Source organism: Melospiza melodia, chromosome Z (assembly GCF_035770615.1).
Source record: "Melospiza melodia melodia isolate bMelMel2 chromosome Z, bMelMel2.pri, whole genome shotgun sequence".
Taxonomy (NCBI): domain Eukaryota; kingdom Metazoa; phylum Chordata; class Aves; order Passeriformes; family Passerellidae; genus Melospiza; species Melospiza melodia.
In genome coordinates, this window is record NC_086226.1 from 46,142,035 (window position 1) to 46,159,678 (window position 17,644).

General features: G+C 36.7%; 1 protein-coding gene across 3 annotated transcripts in view; it reads left to right on the plus strand.

The window, feature by feature from the left end:
• Positions 1-16,560, plus strand: part of KDM4C (lysine demethylase 4C) — a 251,585-nt gene extending 235,025 nt beyond the window's left edge. For all 3 annotated transcript variants that reach the window (XM_063179660.1, XM_063179661.1, XM_063179662.1), the window contains 3 exons: positions 9,844-9,963; positions 13,708-13,800; positions 15,566-16,560. In XM_063179660.1, the coding sequence (XP_063035730.1) occupies positions 9,844-9,963; positions 13,708-13,800; positions 15,566-15,742 (390 nt within the window). In that variant the 3' untranslated portion in view covers positions 15,743-16,560. The remainder of the gene's footprint in view (positions 1-9,843; positions 9,964-13,707; positions 13,801-15,565) is intronic.
• Positions 16,561-17,644: the final 1,084 nt, after the last annotated feature.

A 17,644-nucleotide genomic window follows, 5' to 3' on the forward strand; every position in this document is an offset into this window, starting at 1 on the left:
CGTAAGAGTGTATTGTACCCTTTAGTGTCCTCTCTTCTGTGCCTTACTGCAATGTCGAGTACCACCCTGGACATCCTAAGTTGCATTCTGCAGTAGTTTGAGTTGTTGTCTTCTGGGAAACTGTGTCCATCAATTAGCATTATGCATGAATTTATATTATTAACACTTCACTGAAAGGCAATGCAATGGTTAAAATAATAACTTTCTGGGCTGGATAGAAAATAAGAATTTTTTAGATTTATGTGAGAATGCATGGTCCCATTTATATTCCAGTTTTCTTTTGTAAAAGCATATATTCACTTTGTAGGAGAACATTCAGTAATATTTTAAAGACAACATATTATACGTCAATTTAAAGTATTTTTATACTCCATTTCGTGATTCAAAGCTAAATTTGTTGAATTACAGTAACTATTCTGTTAATCTCGTGATTTCACTGAATTTATATCAATTCAAGCCCGGAACGGCACTCCTGGGAATCAGGCCTTCTCTTTCAAATGCTAATGCACTGTGTAAATTGCTGTTCCTGTTCAGATAAAAATCTGACTGTGACAAATTAGCTACCACTCTCCTTTCCATTCAAATTGTCTTGGAACATATGAGACCTAATTTTGTGTTGCTAAAAATTTGCATCAACTAGTATATCCTATCAGCTTTGGAAGGAAAAACAGTTTGGCAGTCTCTTGAGATTAGTGGATGTTTCAGAGATTTTCCACAATTTGTTTCTTCACTTGCACTTTAATGGTGTTGGTAGGTATATTCAGTGTTTGGAGTTGTGATGTGGTATTTTTCTGTATGGTCAGCTTTTCTAAATTGGAGGTATTGGTTGTAATTGCATTTGTCATGCTCCTTTTATGAAACAATCACCTGTGTGCAGGACTGTGGAAGCTTAATCACTAGCATTCGTGTTGAAAATTAATATTAGCTTAAGGAATGTAGTCAGATAAGAAAATTTGGATGAAGTTCTTTTACAGAATGGCCTTGGAAAGGCCGTTTCCTGATGTTATGGCAACCTTGTGCTTGCTTCTGCACTCCTTCATGCTGAACCATCTTCATCTGGTTTCTGTTGGTGGTACAGGGAGCACTATCTCATTATGTGTACCCTAGTAGCAATGAGGTGGGGTAGTAAATTTAACCCAGATCCTAATTTAAGGGGAAAATATAATAGCTAATCCTGCAGTTCAGCCGGAGTAACCATGAAGACTGTGTCTGTGCAAAAGCCAAATAATCAGGCTGGGATTTTTTCTTACTTTTTCATGTTTAAAATCTAGGGACTAGAAACCCACTTTAAGTCTTACCAGTGAAAATCAGATGTAGTTAGTGTGTTTTGTCTGTGTTGTGAGAAGTTACTGATAATTTTGTGATTAACAGAAGAATACTAATTTATTTTAAATTTAAATTAATGTGTTATGAATGCAGTTTGCTGTAAAGTGCATTTCAGTGTCTCAAATAGAAGAGGACAGAGGTTTTCGGTGTTTTGGAGACTGTGCATTAATTTAAAGTTATTTTTCAGAAACCATGACATTTCTAGGATAAAAGTCAATACAATGGCTTTCTCTGTGCAAACTGTGGTTAGATAGACTAACAGTAAGGTTTGAACTATTCTTAGATATTTAGGAAATGCAGGGGATGACAGAAAATGAACAATTTCTGTGTCTCTGATTGATTCTAACAATATGTATAAATTTATGAACACAGCATGATTTAGAGTAAAAATAATATGTAGATAGATAGAAAAGTCAAGTTTAGTGCAATTACAGAATCTGAGTTTTCTCTAGTCAGTCTTTTTAATATCTGCTTCTCTTTGATCTTTGTAACCTCAGGGCTAGATTATGAGCTTTCAATCCGCCAGGAGGAGGATTAAAATATTGTGCCATGGCCCCTCTGCAGCAGGGGTGGAACAATACAGAAAGGATCTCTTTCACCAGGCATACTGTGGGGCTGATGCCAAGCTTCTGCTTACCTCTGCCTTTTGCCATTACATCTTGCTTGACTGCATGGACAAGAACATACTGTTGGAAAGTTGGAAGAACTTTCTAATACAGAAAGCTGTGGCAGCACTATGAACTGGATTCTTACACAGTCTTTCTGGAAAACTGCTGTCGAGTGATTGAAATATGTCTTCCTAGATGGTTACGGTGTCATATGATACAGAAATAATGAGTGACTTTGAAAGATGAGAAATACATTCAGCTAAAATAATTGTTACAAATACCATGTTTGAGCTAACATTTCAACTATCTTTAAACTGATAGCATCTCAGGAAAAATAATCCCAGTCAGGCTCTATGTATTTTTATTCTAATCCATTACCATTAAGTAAAATAATTTATTAAATTTCTGTATATTTTATTTTCTTGCTGTGTTTACAATGCCATACAGCAAAAAACAGATTAGAAGTACATACTAGTTCACAAAACCTATTGCAAGAGTCACACTTAACCACTTCTAACCTGCATTGTTTATGTCAATTATACCATCAGTGGTATTTGACAACAATTTCAATAAACAGTGGAGCATTTTGTATCTTGTTTTTGAAACAAAGCAAATCAGGAAGTGAAAGCCAGGAGTGTCAAGGTGACGCAGAAATGTTTGTTAGGTGACACTGAGAAAATACCGTAATTTGAATACAATTTAAGCAAACAAAAATAATTTATTTTGAATACAGTCTAAACCAGAATAATTTGAAAAATAACAAAGCTCAGTACAGTGTCTGCCAGTTAAATAGATAAACAGTTCTATTAGTATTGAGGAAGATAAAACAGTAGCTCCTGAGGTTGTTCACAGGATTGGGATTGCTCAGTTAAAACACTCCTGAAGAAAAAGGTGCCAGCTGGATTTGTTTTCTTAGTTAATGCTTGATGACAGTTGACTGCTCTGTGTTACGGATTTTGTAGAGTCATCCCCCTGGGAGTAGGGTGGAAGAATGTTACTGATATGGTAGATTTGAAACTTGTTTAACTCATTCCAAAAGAATTAAATGGTTTAGAAAAAGAGGAGGTTATTCTACCTGTATAAAAATTTACTTTAAATTTATGCCAGTTGATGAATGTAAACCTCAGGTTTGTAGACAGTGATATAAGTGTCATGGGTTTGACATTGGCTAAATGCCAGTGCACCCATGAAAAATTATTGACTCATTCTCTTCTGCTATAGTTGAGCGGAGGAGAGGAAAACAGAAATTAAAGGGTGTTCATGACTTGAGGTAAGGATTGTGAAGGAAAAACTTTAAGGGCAAAACATGCTCAAAAACTTAAAAGGTGTAAAGAAAAAATTAATTGACAGAAATAAAAGAGAATAAAGAAAACTAAAATAAACATTTAGCACACTTTCCCCCCCAGCCCTTCTTTCTTTCCCACCAACAGTGCAGGGAGACGAATACGTGGTTTTCAGTCAGTCTGTCACTTCTAAAAGTCTTCCTTCAGTTCACTTAGGGAGAGTTTCTTTTGCTATGCTGTGGGATCCTTCCTGCAGGAGACAGTTCTCTGTGAATTTCTCCAACATGGTTCTAATTTTCATGAGTAGCCTGACCCTCCCATGGCCAAAGCAGTTATCCAACAACTGTTTTTTTCTTAGGCCATTAGTTCACAGGATGTAGTTTTTAAGGATGAGCTGTTCTAGTATAAAAGCAAGGGTCCTCTTCCTCTATCTCTGGAAGCAAGGGTTCTCTCTCTCTCTGTTCCAGACTCTCACCAGATTACAGCTTTTCAGCATCCACACACTCCAGTGCGAGCTCCTTTTTCTTGTGGGCTACAGGTGAATGCTGCATCCCCTCATGCACTTCATGAACTACAGGGAAACAGTTTGTTGTGTTATAGTCCTCACCATGGCTTGCAGAAGAATCTCAGCGCACCTGAGCGCTCCTCCTCCTCTCCCTCCCTCCTTTTCATCGACCTTAGTGTCACCATATTGTTGCGCCCACATGTTTTCACCTTTTCCTTTTTTCTGACTCAGGAGAGAATTGCTGTCCACAGGTTCATTTATTCTCAAGGTGTATCAACTGGAAAGTTTCTATAGAGTTCTGCAGCACTGAAAGGTTGATCCCAACCAGGGTCCACATTGGGGAATTGCTCTCCATGCTTCTCACTGCCAGTCACATGGTCCCTGCCAGAGCTGCGGGAACTGTGCCAGCCACTGCAGTGCCGGCTCCATTCAGTGCCTTCCCTCATGTGGGCCATTGAAAAGGAAAAGCTGCTGCCGCTGCTCTGCCCTTTTGTCTGCAGCACAGCTGGCTATAAGTAGCTAAGAGAGTAAAGTTAATTGCGAGCCATGCTGAGATGGCAGCCACCACGTGGCGCCACCCCAGTTGCACTTTCTGGCCACGTGGCCGCTCACAGATTGGGATGGCAGAAGCTGCTTCTGGCCTTGGCTGCTCATAGCCTCAGTCTCGGGGCTGCTTGCAGCACTGGGCTGGCTCCTGGCTGCATGGCCTGGCTGGGCCCTCCCCCACCCCTCCAAGGAGAGGGAGAAAGAGGAATTGCATGCCTTCTTTCCTTCTTAAATATGTCATCAGAGAGGTTTTGCTAACTTCTCTAATTGGGCCAGCCAATGTGTCAATCGTCACAGCCTTTAGAGATTGGCTTTGCTGGACGTAGTAGAAGTTCTGATGGGCTTCTTTGTCAGAAGCAGCCTCTGTGGCTTCCTCTGCCCCACTAAAAAGGAAGTTGCGTTAACACAGTAATAAAAAAATTTATGCTTATTCACATGAGTTAGTGGTCAATATGAGTAACCTTCAAGAGGGAGCCACTTGCAGAAAATATTCACACTTAAAACTGTATGCCATACATTTTTTTTTCTTCAACATCTTTCCAAGTTGTTGGCCTTCTCTTTTCATGCATAGGAAAGAAATCTTAATCTTTACTATATTGGGGTTGTTTTATATATTTAGAGTTGTTTTATATATATTATAAAACAACTCAATATATATATTATATATATATGTTTTATATATTTAGGTTGTTTTATATATATTAAATATATATAAATATATATATTTATATATAAATATATAAATATTTATATATATATTTATATATTTAGAATTTTTAGAGCCATGTTCAGGAAAATGTCTCAGGAATAGTCATTAGCTTTAGAGGAAGGTCTTCAGACTTCCTACTTATGGATTGCAAATGTTTTTTATCTTGTAATGTTTTATTCTTTTCTCCCCTAGTAAGCTCACTGTAAGAGCACAGATACCAGAACTGAGTTTACTGATCTCCCACTCTGATCTGATCTAATTGAATATTGATATTATTCATTCTGATAGGAGACATTTTACAGAATGTTTATGTATGAGGGGAGGCAAAGAGTAGCTTTGAAAGCAAGCACACTAGTCTAAGTTATCAATTGCAGGATCAAGTTGGGGATCTTTGTCATCACATCTCATGTATGCTCTCCTGAGTTAGGGTGAAATCACCTGTCATCCAAACCATTAACAAGAGCCAGGTGATATGATGGACCCCTGGATTTGAATAGATGTGTGTTGGTGGTTTTCTATGAGATTATTATTGTTTTCTGCAGCAGTTTTAAATATTTGTCTACTGTTGGGTTTATACCTCCCCTAAAAGATGCCATATTGGCCACATTTCTTATTTGTAAACAAGTTTTTTGAGATACAATGACCAGTGCTCTCCCCAGCAGTAGACAGTACCAGACAGCTTCCTGTGCCACACTGACTGGAAGGAACTCCTTCTCCACAGAAGAGAGTCGCATCCCCTGTGCCCAGCAATGACATGAGGCTATAGAGAATAACCTCCAGGCCCTATCCATGGCCCATCCTGGCTACTGCAAAAATTTACCCTGTCCTTGTCAGAACCAGGACACCATCACAGAAGGCCTCTAGATCAGTCAGGCATGATTTGCCCTTAGCGAAGCCATGCTGGCTGTCTTGGATCACCTCCTTGTCTTGCATGTGCGTTAATATGGCTTCCAGGAAAATCTGTTCCTTGATCGTCTCATGCACAGAGGTGAAGCTCAAAGGTCTGTATTTTCCTGACTCTACTTTCTTCTCATTTAAAAAATAGAAAAGATATTTCCTTTTACAGTCACCAAGAACTTTGTCTGACTACTCTGAATTTTCAAATATGATAGAGTGGCTTGGGAAAAGCACCAGCCAGTTCCCTCTGGACTCTAGGTTGCATATCACCAGGGCTCATAGACTGGTACCTTTTCAAGTTCATCAGGTGGAGTCAAACCTGTGCTTGGCTTACAGTGGAAGGAACACTGATCCTGCAAGCCCATATAGAGGTTCAGAGGGTAGATACTTGTTTTCAGTTGGCTCCTTTGGATGAAATCTAAAAGAAGTCAAAAGCTCTTATAGTCTTACAATTAATAAAAAAATATTGAGTTTGAGATAGCTGATTTAATAACAAAATAATCAGGGAAACATTGTTGAAATGAAATTTTTGGCATCCAAGGTACATCAGTTTTTAATGGCTTAGGAAAATAGTCTCAATATTAGTAAGTTCATCTTAGACCCACATTATCTATACATCTTTGCCTTAATTTAGGGGAAAGCATTTGAATGTATTTGAAGATGTTTTCTTCAAGTGTCATGATCGCAACATTTCAAGTTCCTGGATTCCAGTGCATGCTTCAGGTGCAATCTTCCTGATATTTTCTTAGTGTGACTCCACAGTTCCTAGTCTGTGTGAACCATCATCTGCCACTGCAGTTGGATTTGTTACCTGCAAATTCTGTGTCTGGCCTTAATAAATCAAACCAACCTCTCTGGTAAAAACAACAGAATGTCAGAAGAAAAATAGAAGAAATGTCTTCTTTATCTGCAATGCTCTGCATATGAATTCCTTCATGACAGCATAGAAGAGAACCCAAGTATTTCAAAATGGATTTCCAAAATCTATTGCAAATAGATTGCATACTATTTTAGTTTAGTGTATATAATGAATTCCAAAATAAATGTTTCTAAACTCAGAAAGTACTACCTTTAATAAACAAGAAAACATTCAGAATTATTATTATTACTTACAGGTTATGCACTTGAAGTGTCTCTTTGAATAGCTGTAAACCTAACACTGTGGAGACCATATCTGCAGTAATGTGTCTAATTATGGTCTTACCTGTATAAGAAGGGTGTGGACATAGAGGAACAAATATGGTAAAAGGATATGAAAGTGATGGAGGAAGTGTAGCATCTGTGATATGAGGAAACTGACATAGCTGGGACTGTTCAGGAGAGCAGTAGACTCAGAAGGATCTCATCCAAATATGTCAACATGTGATGTGGGAAGTAAAAAGGATAAAGCCAGACACTTCTGGGTGATGCAGAATGACAGGAAGAAAGACATCAGGTACCAACTGAAATACAGGAAATTCCTCAACACAGGAAAATACTCTTTCGTTGTGAGAGTTGTTGAATGCTTGGATTAATGGTCCAGGGAGGCCTTGAAGTATTCATCTTTAGGGACAGCTAGTCATGGTTGGAGTTGGAGCTCTGAGCTCTGCAACAGCAGGAATGTGGAACTGGACATATAAGTGAATTGTATTTTCAGTACAGATGGCCATGATTTGTCCATTTCTATAAAGATGGAAATATTTTATGTAATTTTATGGGAAATGTGCATGGTTTATAAGCTGAATGTAGATGGAGCCCACTCTATCTTATTTACAGCTGGTATGGGGATGTTGAAGGATTGCTATACCAACCATATGCTGTCTGACTTCTTGTTATATGAGAAAAAAGTGAGGTTGCATTTTTGCCATTTTGTCAATCTAAGAAATGGGTCTTATCATTCCCAAGAAAGAAAATTGTAAAAATTATTTGTGTAGTAAAAAGAGAATCTCAAATGGTTATGATCCTATGAAAATAAAAAGTAGGGGCTCTGGTAGGAATTAATAAAAACTAGTACCAATTTACCAAATATTGTTCCATAGACTAAGATATTGTGATGATACATGAAGAATGAGGTTGTCATTTGTCTGGTTATTTGCATGAGGACTCAATTTTCCAAATGAGCAATTCCATTAGCAATCCTAGAGTCTGTGAGATATTTTTTCTTGTGGAAGTTGCAAAGGGAGTAATTCATGCTGGGCTTTTGTTCTTGGAAAATTAATGTTAGGCTTGACATTGTTGTTAGATTGTTTGTTTCCAGGAAATTTATTCCATTCCATGATGCATTTTAAAAGTTCATTTCAAGACACATAGCCAAGACTCCTTTTTTGTACTTTTGCAATAAATAGATAGCGGAAGAAACATCATAATGACAATAACCACTTTGACAGTCATCAGTAAGAAGAGAACAACTAAGAATACAGTCTAATTTAATTTATAGTCAGAGCCATGATAGCATTTAGTAATCCCTGTCCCCTGCAAAGTCATAACTATTCTACTTCAGCAGCCATCCTTTCCTCCTGCCTCTCCTGAAAGTATTAGGAAGGGTAATACAGTAATTCCACCTACTCCAACTGTGTGTTGATGTTGAAAGGATATATCTTTCTGTGGTTATCATAGCAACCTTTTCTGGGCAAACACAGAGGCTATATTTTAAAGCCTTTGCAAAACACCTGAGGGGTGACAGAGACAGCATTGTCATGTAGGAAGGTGTTTATGTGAAAATCCAGCTTTTAATTTCTTTTATCCCATGTTGAATCAAACTCATGGATTAAGATACGTGTGATTAAAATCAGTTTATAAAGGTTGGATTTGGCTAGAATGATATTACATCAAGATAATGTCCAAGTGAGGATCACTGGAGTGCATTTTTGCTCCCAAATTTTGAGTTCTTTGTCATGATGATCATTGGCCTCTGTTGGAAGTGAATTGTTCAACTCAAAATAGAAATATTTTTCTAAGTTATTCTATGTAAATCTAAGAAAACGGTGATAGTATTGTGGCAACCTGAGATAGTACCAGGTCACTGAGTCCTTATACCTGTGTCCTTGTCTTTATCTTCTCTCTTCCCACTGTAGGCCATTTATGAGCTCAGTGGTCACTAAGTCCTCTCACACCCAGGAGAATACCACTCGGTCAGCAGTAATTTACATTACAGGTCTTTTGATGTAGTCACTATGAAGGAGAGATGCCTTTGTTGGAGTGAGGATTTGAACAGAGAATTGATGGGCCCAGATGTGCCACATCATTTTTGAGTCCTTTTCTTTTTTCCTCATGTGAGCAGCTGCTGTTACAAGTGTGTGGTTGGCGTGCTCTGAAAATGAGTCATGTAGGTCATACTGAGACATATGGGAAGAACATGTTGCAGCTGATATGAAATGATGCTCTGATGTGCTCAACAAGTCAGGCACAAAAGTTGACCAAACCATTGGAACAAAAGTGCTTTATATTCTGCAGAAAAAAATATTTTCCCCCAATTTTTTTTCACAAGCATTTGGATTCTTTTATTGTTTCTCCATCAGCTAAGCAAAAAGCTCACTAACATTCTCACCATTTATGGTTCGATCCATGTATGTGTCCGTCAGCAAAGATAGAATCCAGCAAAAAATGTGCTGCGGTTAACGAAATATGAACTACTTGCATATGTAAAAGAGAAAGCATTTGCACATATGCAATTGCACTTTAGTGATCCTTATTTTCAGTGTGTGTTAGAAATTAATTTTGGTCAAAGTGTATCATAGTTGCTGATAGCTATCTGATTTATGTGTATGTTGTCTTGCCAATGCAGCATCAAGCTGTAAAGAGTGTTTCTCTGGTCAGTATTTAATTTTCATAAGGGCTAACATTAGCATTAGGCTGTTAGCAGGATTATAAAACTTGAAACATGCATGGTAATAAATCTTTTCCAATTACCAAGTTGTAAAAGCATCTTACTGGTAATTTCAGTGCAGTGGCTCACTCACTGATTTGAGAATCCATCTTCTTTGTAAATAGAGCAGAGATTGCCTAAGGCTGGGTCCACCTGCAGAGGGAGAGGTTGTCCAAGTGAAATGGCCTGATGGAAAACTGTATGGTGCAAAGTACCTGGGAACAAATACAGCTCACATGTATCAGGTGAGTATCTATGTTTATTACCATGCGCTTGCTAGGATGTCTTTATTGTAAATTGCTCATTTGGCTCTAGCATTGGAGTGGCCAGCCACACTTGGAAAGGAAGACTAGAAAGGCTGGAACGTGAATTCTTATTGTAACTGCTACCACACTTTAACTAATATGTAAAACTTTCTAACGTGGTAACAAGTGCTGTGCACTGTTTGGGAGAGAGATTTCACTTGGTCTTACAAAATCCAGAAAATTACTTGCTTTCTTTAAGAACTCAGGTAAACAGGTGGAACATTAAGATTGAAAGATGACATTTGTTATTTTCTGCAGGTTGTTTGCTTTCATTTTGTAAGTTCACAGCTAATTGTACAATTAATGACATAAAATTAAGTATTGTATGAGCCTGCAATGAACCTGAGGCATTTCATAAAAGGTTGGAAGGGGAGACACTAGGAAGAAAAATGTAACATTCATTTGTCTGAGGCATTTTTTCATTAGTTAATCTAAGGAGCATTTTATCCTCAGCAAAGGCAAAAGGGAACTGAACACTGAAGGCAAAGCTAAAAAGCTGACTTCTGATTTCAGACTAACAATTACTGGATTTTTTGAGCTTGCCTTTGAGAAAAATCAGTCAGCAGCTTTGATTACCCAGGTGAATGGTAGAAACTGCAATAAAACAATCACAATAATAATAGCGCTTCTGAAAGAATGAGAATCTAGATCCATTTCTTTTATATATATGTAATAATTTTCACTTATGTAACTCTTTTCATCAGGAGGCCTCACATTACTGTACCAAAATGGCAAATTTACGGTTATATCTCTAGATAAATTAAGGCACAGGGAAACCAAATTACTTGTTGCATTGACCTTCTCACTTTTCCAATGACTTGCAATCGAATTCAAGCACTCAAATGCCTAAAGTCTTGAACTAGTCTCTAAATCTTACCTCGTCCCTTATATTTAGCAGCTGTATTATGTTGAGAAGGTTGAAAGTTTTTTATAAAGTATGAAGATTATTTTTCTGTAGTAACATTTATCTTCAAATTGTTTATCTTTTGAGCAGCTAGTCTTCTGAGGAATACTGTGAGGAAAATTAGATGAATGTTGTTGTCTTTCATATTTGAAGGAATTTGATGTAGTCAATACAAACGTTTTATTTTAGACCTCTTGAACAACATGATGAAATTAGTTTTGTTTAAAGAAAATGGATAAGCATGTGGACGCTCAGCAAGATTCAGAGTTCCTCAGCTAAATTACTTCTAACAATCTGTATAATGGTGGGAAATTACAGAGTTTAAAGATTAGAGGGAGCCCATATTGCAATACATAGAACTGTAGAGACAAGCAAGTATTTCGTCTTCAGGATGAGAGAGGAGGCTGCCTGTAGCCGCCACAGATTGCAAAAAGTTTATGACAGGAAGGGTGCAAGATTAACTTCAAGGCCAGTTCTTACTCTGGTCTTTCTAAACAGTATCTAAAAGCTCCCAGGACTCACACATAAACAAAGGTTTATTGTCATCTGTTGTGATCTGTGTTGCACCTTTGGGATTCTCTTACCCAGTCTTTTGCATGATGTCTTAGATCTCATAAGGCAACTCTGTTCTAGTTGAAAAATTTTGTGAATTTTTGTCATGTTCATCAGACATTTGTAACAACTGCAGCAGTACTTGAGCATGTAGGAGCTATGGCAAAATGCACCAGAATTTGTGTCATACAGTTTTAATTTGTTAGCCAGTATCCTATACAATCCCTAAGCAGAGCTAAACCTGCCAAATGAAGCAGGTGCTCAAGTGAAATTATTAATGTGATCTACAGCTGATTTCTTGATGATTTCTGATATTGAGGTTCACAATTGAGTTAGAGTTTATTAAATTATCCATTCACTCCATTAATTGCTTTCTGACAGTTTTTCCTTCGATTTATGATGTGCTTGTAGAAAAAATCTCATGAAGATCGTAACATCACACAGTACAGCAGCAGAATCTAAGTGAAATAACTTACCGTATAAAATGATTATTTGAAATGTAGGATCTGCAATCTGAATTGAATTGGAATGATTTGGGATTGTGGGTTTATATTTTGCATGAATCATGATGCTATTGAAAGTCTTAGAGAAGCTCTTGTGTTTACTATCAAAGTGTAGGCAAATTATTTCCAGTGTGATATGCTGGATTATACCTAAAGAACTTCCACTTACTCTTCATTTTAAATGTGCAACATAGTTCATACTGCAAGCATGGCATTCTCTGGTATGGAATATTTGCATCCTACTGCATACTGTGAGTAAAAACAAATATACTGACCATTTAAGAAGAGATTTTCTTATCACATGGAATGTCAATCTCCTACCCAGTTTTTTCACCAGGGATGCAAAAAACATTATTACCAACTGTAATATGCAAAAATATTACCAAATGCATTGTGCAGGAAGGAGCAGGAATAGCAGAAAGACTGTTCTTGCACCCTGGATTGCCATCATTTAATTAAACAAGCTTAAGGCAAATTGACCTTTAAGTTCCTCTGACATACTGCTAACAGAGTAGGCTTATGGGGTTAGTAACAGGAGCAGAAAGGAGTAAGGATGACTCTTGTGATTTTATTATCCATTTGTGTCCTCTATGCATTTTAAATGCATTCCAGATTTGTGCAGCCCTATTAGTTGCAGTGGAAAAATTGGTTTTAAGGAAGTTAATAGATCATAGTCTGTATCCTGGCTTTTGAGAATGGATATATGGATTTTTCATCTGTTCACATATCAATCTGACATACTCAGCTACAGCAAGCTTTTAATTTGAAAAAAACACAGTCCATTTACAAATTCAAATGCATGATTGTTCATTTGTATCTGTAATAATACTTTTGATAAGTCAGTATTCTCCTATGTTTGATATATGTGCTTATTCTTCTAGTCCAGTGTGCTGCTGTCATTCACATAGTCTCATTAAATTACCTGAGGATGTACAATGGGACTTCTAATTTTTATACCAAAATTTAAATTAGCATTTTTGTGGGAGCTAAACTGCAGTCACAGATAATAGCTGAAGTTCACAACTGTTAGATGAAGTACTAAACTAGAGGAAAAAATCAGCAGCTACTGAAAAAGCTTAAATGCTTCAAAGCCTCAGCATTTTAACATTCCTCACACCTAGTTACATTTCCTTTCTCATTTTCTGCTAACAGGGTTCATATTGGATTAAATCTAAACCTAAGCATGATAAAGCTTTTCATCTTCTGAACAGAGCATTTAAAAGAAATTCCATCAGATTCAATAAAATTCTGTTAACTGGTATTTCCTTAGTTGTCACTCACACTTTCTTTTGACATGGTCTTCCTCAACCTTGAATCACAGGATGTTAAAATTAATTTTTTATTTATCAGAAGCAAGTTAAGAATTAGAGACAAATAAAAATGACACAAGGACATTTTAATATGTCACTCCTGCAAACTAATGTTGCCTGTCTTGTTACTGTTCAGCATTCCTAATCTAAAAACTTTTACTTCCTTATATATGTGTCAGTGCTGATTTTGAAGTCTTTTGCTTAGATATTATTTCCAATGAAGTATATGTTGCAATTCTGAGGAAATAATATTTTTTATGTTTCAGCCTAATTTTGTGCTAAAACAGATAGCAAAATGTCTGTATATGTCTTCTTTGCTTACATATATATTTTCATATGGAAATATTTCCAGGAACTTCCTGCAAGAGGTAATTATTATTTTATTTTCAAATTCTCTTTTTTTTTTTTCAATTAGGTGGAGTTTGAAGATGGTTCTCAAATAGTAATGAAGAGAGAAGAAATATATACACTGGATGAAGAGCTTCCTAAGAGAGTAAAAGCACGTTTAGTGAGTATTTGCCTATGTTAACTTTGTAATATGTGTATATGCTCAAAAGACCAGTAACACTGTACTAGGATTTATTTTGGATTTTCGGTTTAAACAGACTCATGTTTTGTGAAGCATGTGCTCTTCAGAGTGGCTAAATCAGCCCAATCGTCTCTCCATTTGCTAGTGAGATGGTTAGTTGTTCTTCCAGTACAGGCAAATGCTGTTGTCAGACATAATTCTTTTCTCATAAAAGGGACATGGTGTTTGCTTGGTCTGTCGGATGAGGAATGACCAAGTTAGTAAACATTTAACTTGACAGACATTCTGTTCTTTCAGTTTACTTATAACAGATAATGTTTTTTAGAAACTTTCCAGCTTCTCAGAGCTTTGTGATTTTAAAAGCCTTAATTTAATAAAAAGACAATTAACTTCTTGTAAGAAACCATATAACTGATCAAAACTCATTAATGTTGCTGGCAGGATTTATCAGCATTTCACTAGTCTTTGGTTTAAAACCAAATCTTTGCTGCTTTTTTTTAAGTTTCCTGCTGTTTCAAACAACATCCACCAGCTACATTTTTATGTATGTATGCCTAGTGGGAAAGTGTTGAACCTCACAGAGAGTGTAACTCATAGCGGTTGAAAAGGGAAAGTACTTCTGTACATTTGTTGGAGGGGATGACTGTTTTTACCTGTCTTAAGACATTTTTTTCTGATGTAAAGTGCACTGGTCAAATATTCTAGGTCAAGAAACCTTTATGTAAGTGAATTTGGGATAAATGCACAAATATTTCAGTGTCCTGACTAGGGTTAAGATAGATGTCTTGGAAAATGTTAAAAGAACCATCTAATGGGGCTTTTTATTATACTTGGAAAGCATACCTTGACTTTTTTTCTTTAGAATGCAGGGTAGTAGTGAGAATAATAGCAATGGAGTTTATTATATTGTTTTTAAAATTTATTTTTTAGAAATCAATGTCTTTTTATTTATATGCATATTAACTTCATTAAGGAGTTAACTATAGATTTAAATCATTAAATTTGGCCAGCTGACTAAAAAGCACCACAACAGTTATTGAGACTTCTGCATGACTTTTTACTAGTGCCTTCAATTTTAGAAATATACAGGTCAGTCCTCAAGCCATGCCAAACAGCTCCTTCCCCTCCTCGTGCTGAACATAGTGTAAGTTAAAGATGGCCTATGATCCTGTTTCTGTCTATTGAAGTAAAAGACACCAGTTTATTCTAAATGATGTTTTACTTAATCTTGGGAGTTCTTCCATGACTCCAGCAGTGTAAGTTGGTCCAAAATATTTTGCCTCTGATTCTACCCAAATGGCTTGTTGTTTGTTGTTCCACTGCTTTGTTAGTGGGGATTTCCAACTGGTGTAAATTTGGTGACGGGTGACCAAACTGTGACCCTGATTCTTTGCAAATTAGGCAGTGCCCAGCCTTCTTTTCAGGCATCCATGACATAGTACCTTGCATTTAAAACTTTCCTGAATAATACAAGGTGGTGAATATTACATGATGCTGCTAGGATCAAACCTGCCCAACAGTTGCATCACTTCCATGTCACTGTTTTCTTTCATGAAAATTTCATGATAATTCACCTAGAATTATCATGACTGTGTGATCCCTGGATAAAATCCAGACTAACAACAGATGTTATTTACGTGTTTCCAATGAACACTACAGACATAGAGAATTTTATGCAGAATAGGACATGCAAAATACGGAAAGATAAAAATTGTATGTATGTGTAATTAATGTCTGGTTTTAGTCTACAGCTTCTGACATGAGATTTGAAGACACATTTTATGGAGCAGATATTATCTTGGGAGAGAAGAAAAGGCAGAGAGTATTGAGTTCTCGCTTTAAGAATGAATATGTGGATGATCCAGGATACCGCACCTTCTTAAAAAGCTCATTCCAGAAAAAATGCCAGAAAGGACTTTAAAGGAAGCAAGAGAAGAGAAAGGGTTCTTAATTAAAAAGCATGCAGCGTTATTTCCTATTGGGTTTTTTAATTGAACACTCCGTTTTACAGTGAACTAATCCATACACCAGCCTCGTAATCTGAAGTACTTGAGTTCTGATTTCATCAGTTAGTGTATTTAAGAATTTGTAATATTTTGCGTTATAAAACCAGTGGTAAACCAGGAGAGATTACTAAATGATATGCTGAGGAGAAGTTTCGGTCCTGCTCTCATTGAAATAAGTGGTAAAATTCCCTTTGAATTCTTTGATTCACAATTCTGAGAAGGAGACATTTTAGTAAATAGAGGTAATATCAGTGGCCTACTTTTTCCTGCACATAGGAAAGGATGTTAAGTTCCAGAATAGGAGTTTTTGTAAAACATTTTTAAAACAAAACCAGATTTGTACAATACTGAGACAAAAAAGCTGTACTTCCTTTGTACAGTGCTTTTACATTTTTATGTCACTGCTGTTTTCACTAGGATTTGATGTGGACTCAGCTATTGACTTAGGTATTTTTGGCTTTTAAGGGAGGTATCTTCAGCACAGCAAGGGTATTTTGTATATTTAAAGAGACAGATTTTGGCAGTTATTTTTAAACATATTTTTCATAAGTCTATTAAAAATTGCTACTTGTAAAATATAAATTTCTTTCACTGTGTGTATGAAAATTAGAATTTAAATATATATGCTTAACAGCCTAGTTTTGAATGAATATATTATGGCTTTTATTTTGAAATAATGTTCTAGCAATGTAATAATGTTTTAAAATAAATAAATGCTTTACTACAATTGCAACATTTTCCTGTTGATGTGATTTTGAACCCTATTTTTTCACACCTGTAGGAATCAAGAATATATGCTGTATTTTTCTGAACATAACAGAATATACACACAGACACTCACATAGCTTAATGTTAAAATGCAGAGTTGATAAGTACTGTACTTTTATTTCTTGTCTTTCTGTCTTTGGTATCTTGACCTTTCTGGATGTTTCACAGAAAACAGAAAGTCTGAATTTGTCTGAACACTTGGATATGTGAACCTGGAAGGGAGCGTTATCAAAATGACATCATCTGTTTCTTGTAAATTGGACAGTCAGCAGGATTTCTGACTGTCTGCCACAGGAAAAAGAGCCCTCCAAAATCCAATTTAAATCCGAGCACTGCTGTTTCTAGGGCTCTGTTTGCAAAAAAACCTGAATATATGGACCCAGAGATTTTTTCTGTACAAAACCCCAGTCCTTTATATGCTGAGGCATACAGATTTTTGTTTCACTGAAGCCTTTCCATGATTATTCTTATTTTTTCAAGTGGGCAATGAAATCTTTTCAATTGCTATGTGACACATCAAGTGACAATGTAAGTTTTCTGTGTTACATTAACTATCTTTTCTTGTACCATGAAATCACTCAGAATCCCTTTAGTCTAAGAAATTGCTTAGCTGTGACAATTGGAATGTATATGTAATTGATAGCACTTTCTCTAAAGGCACTGGGTTGTGGTGGATGCTGTCTGGCATATTTCACAGAATCAGGGCTCTTTTTGTTACTGCAAGGAAAAGATAAAAACTAATGACAGATTTGCAAAATGTAAGATTGCTGCTGCCTTCTGCATTACGTGCAGCTAATGATCATGCTGTATGGGGTTTCTGTGACTGGGTTTTTGTAGTGGGGTCTACAGGGGTGGCTTCGGGAAGCTTCTGGCAGAGTCAAGGCCAGCTGGCTCCAAGACAGACCCATGCTGGAGCAGGCTGTGCCTGAAAAACTGTACCCTGTGGAAGAGTGACACACAGGACAGCAGTTTCTGGAGAACTGTTGCCCGTGAGCTCACACTGGAGAAGGTCATAGATAGCTGTCTGCTGTGGGAGGGAACCCATGTTG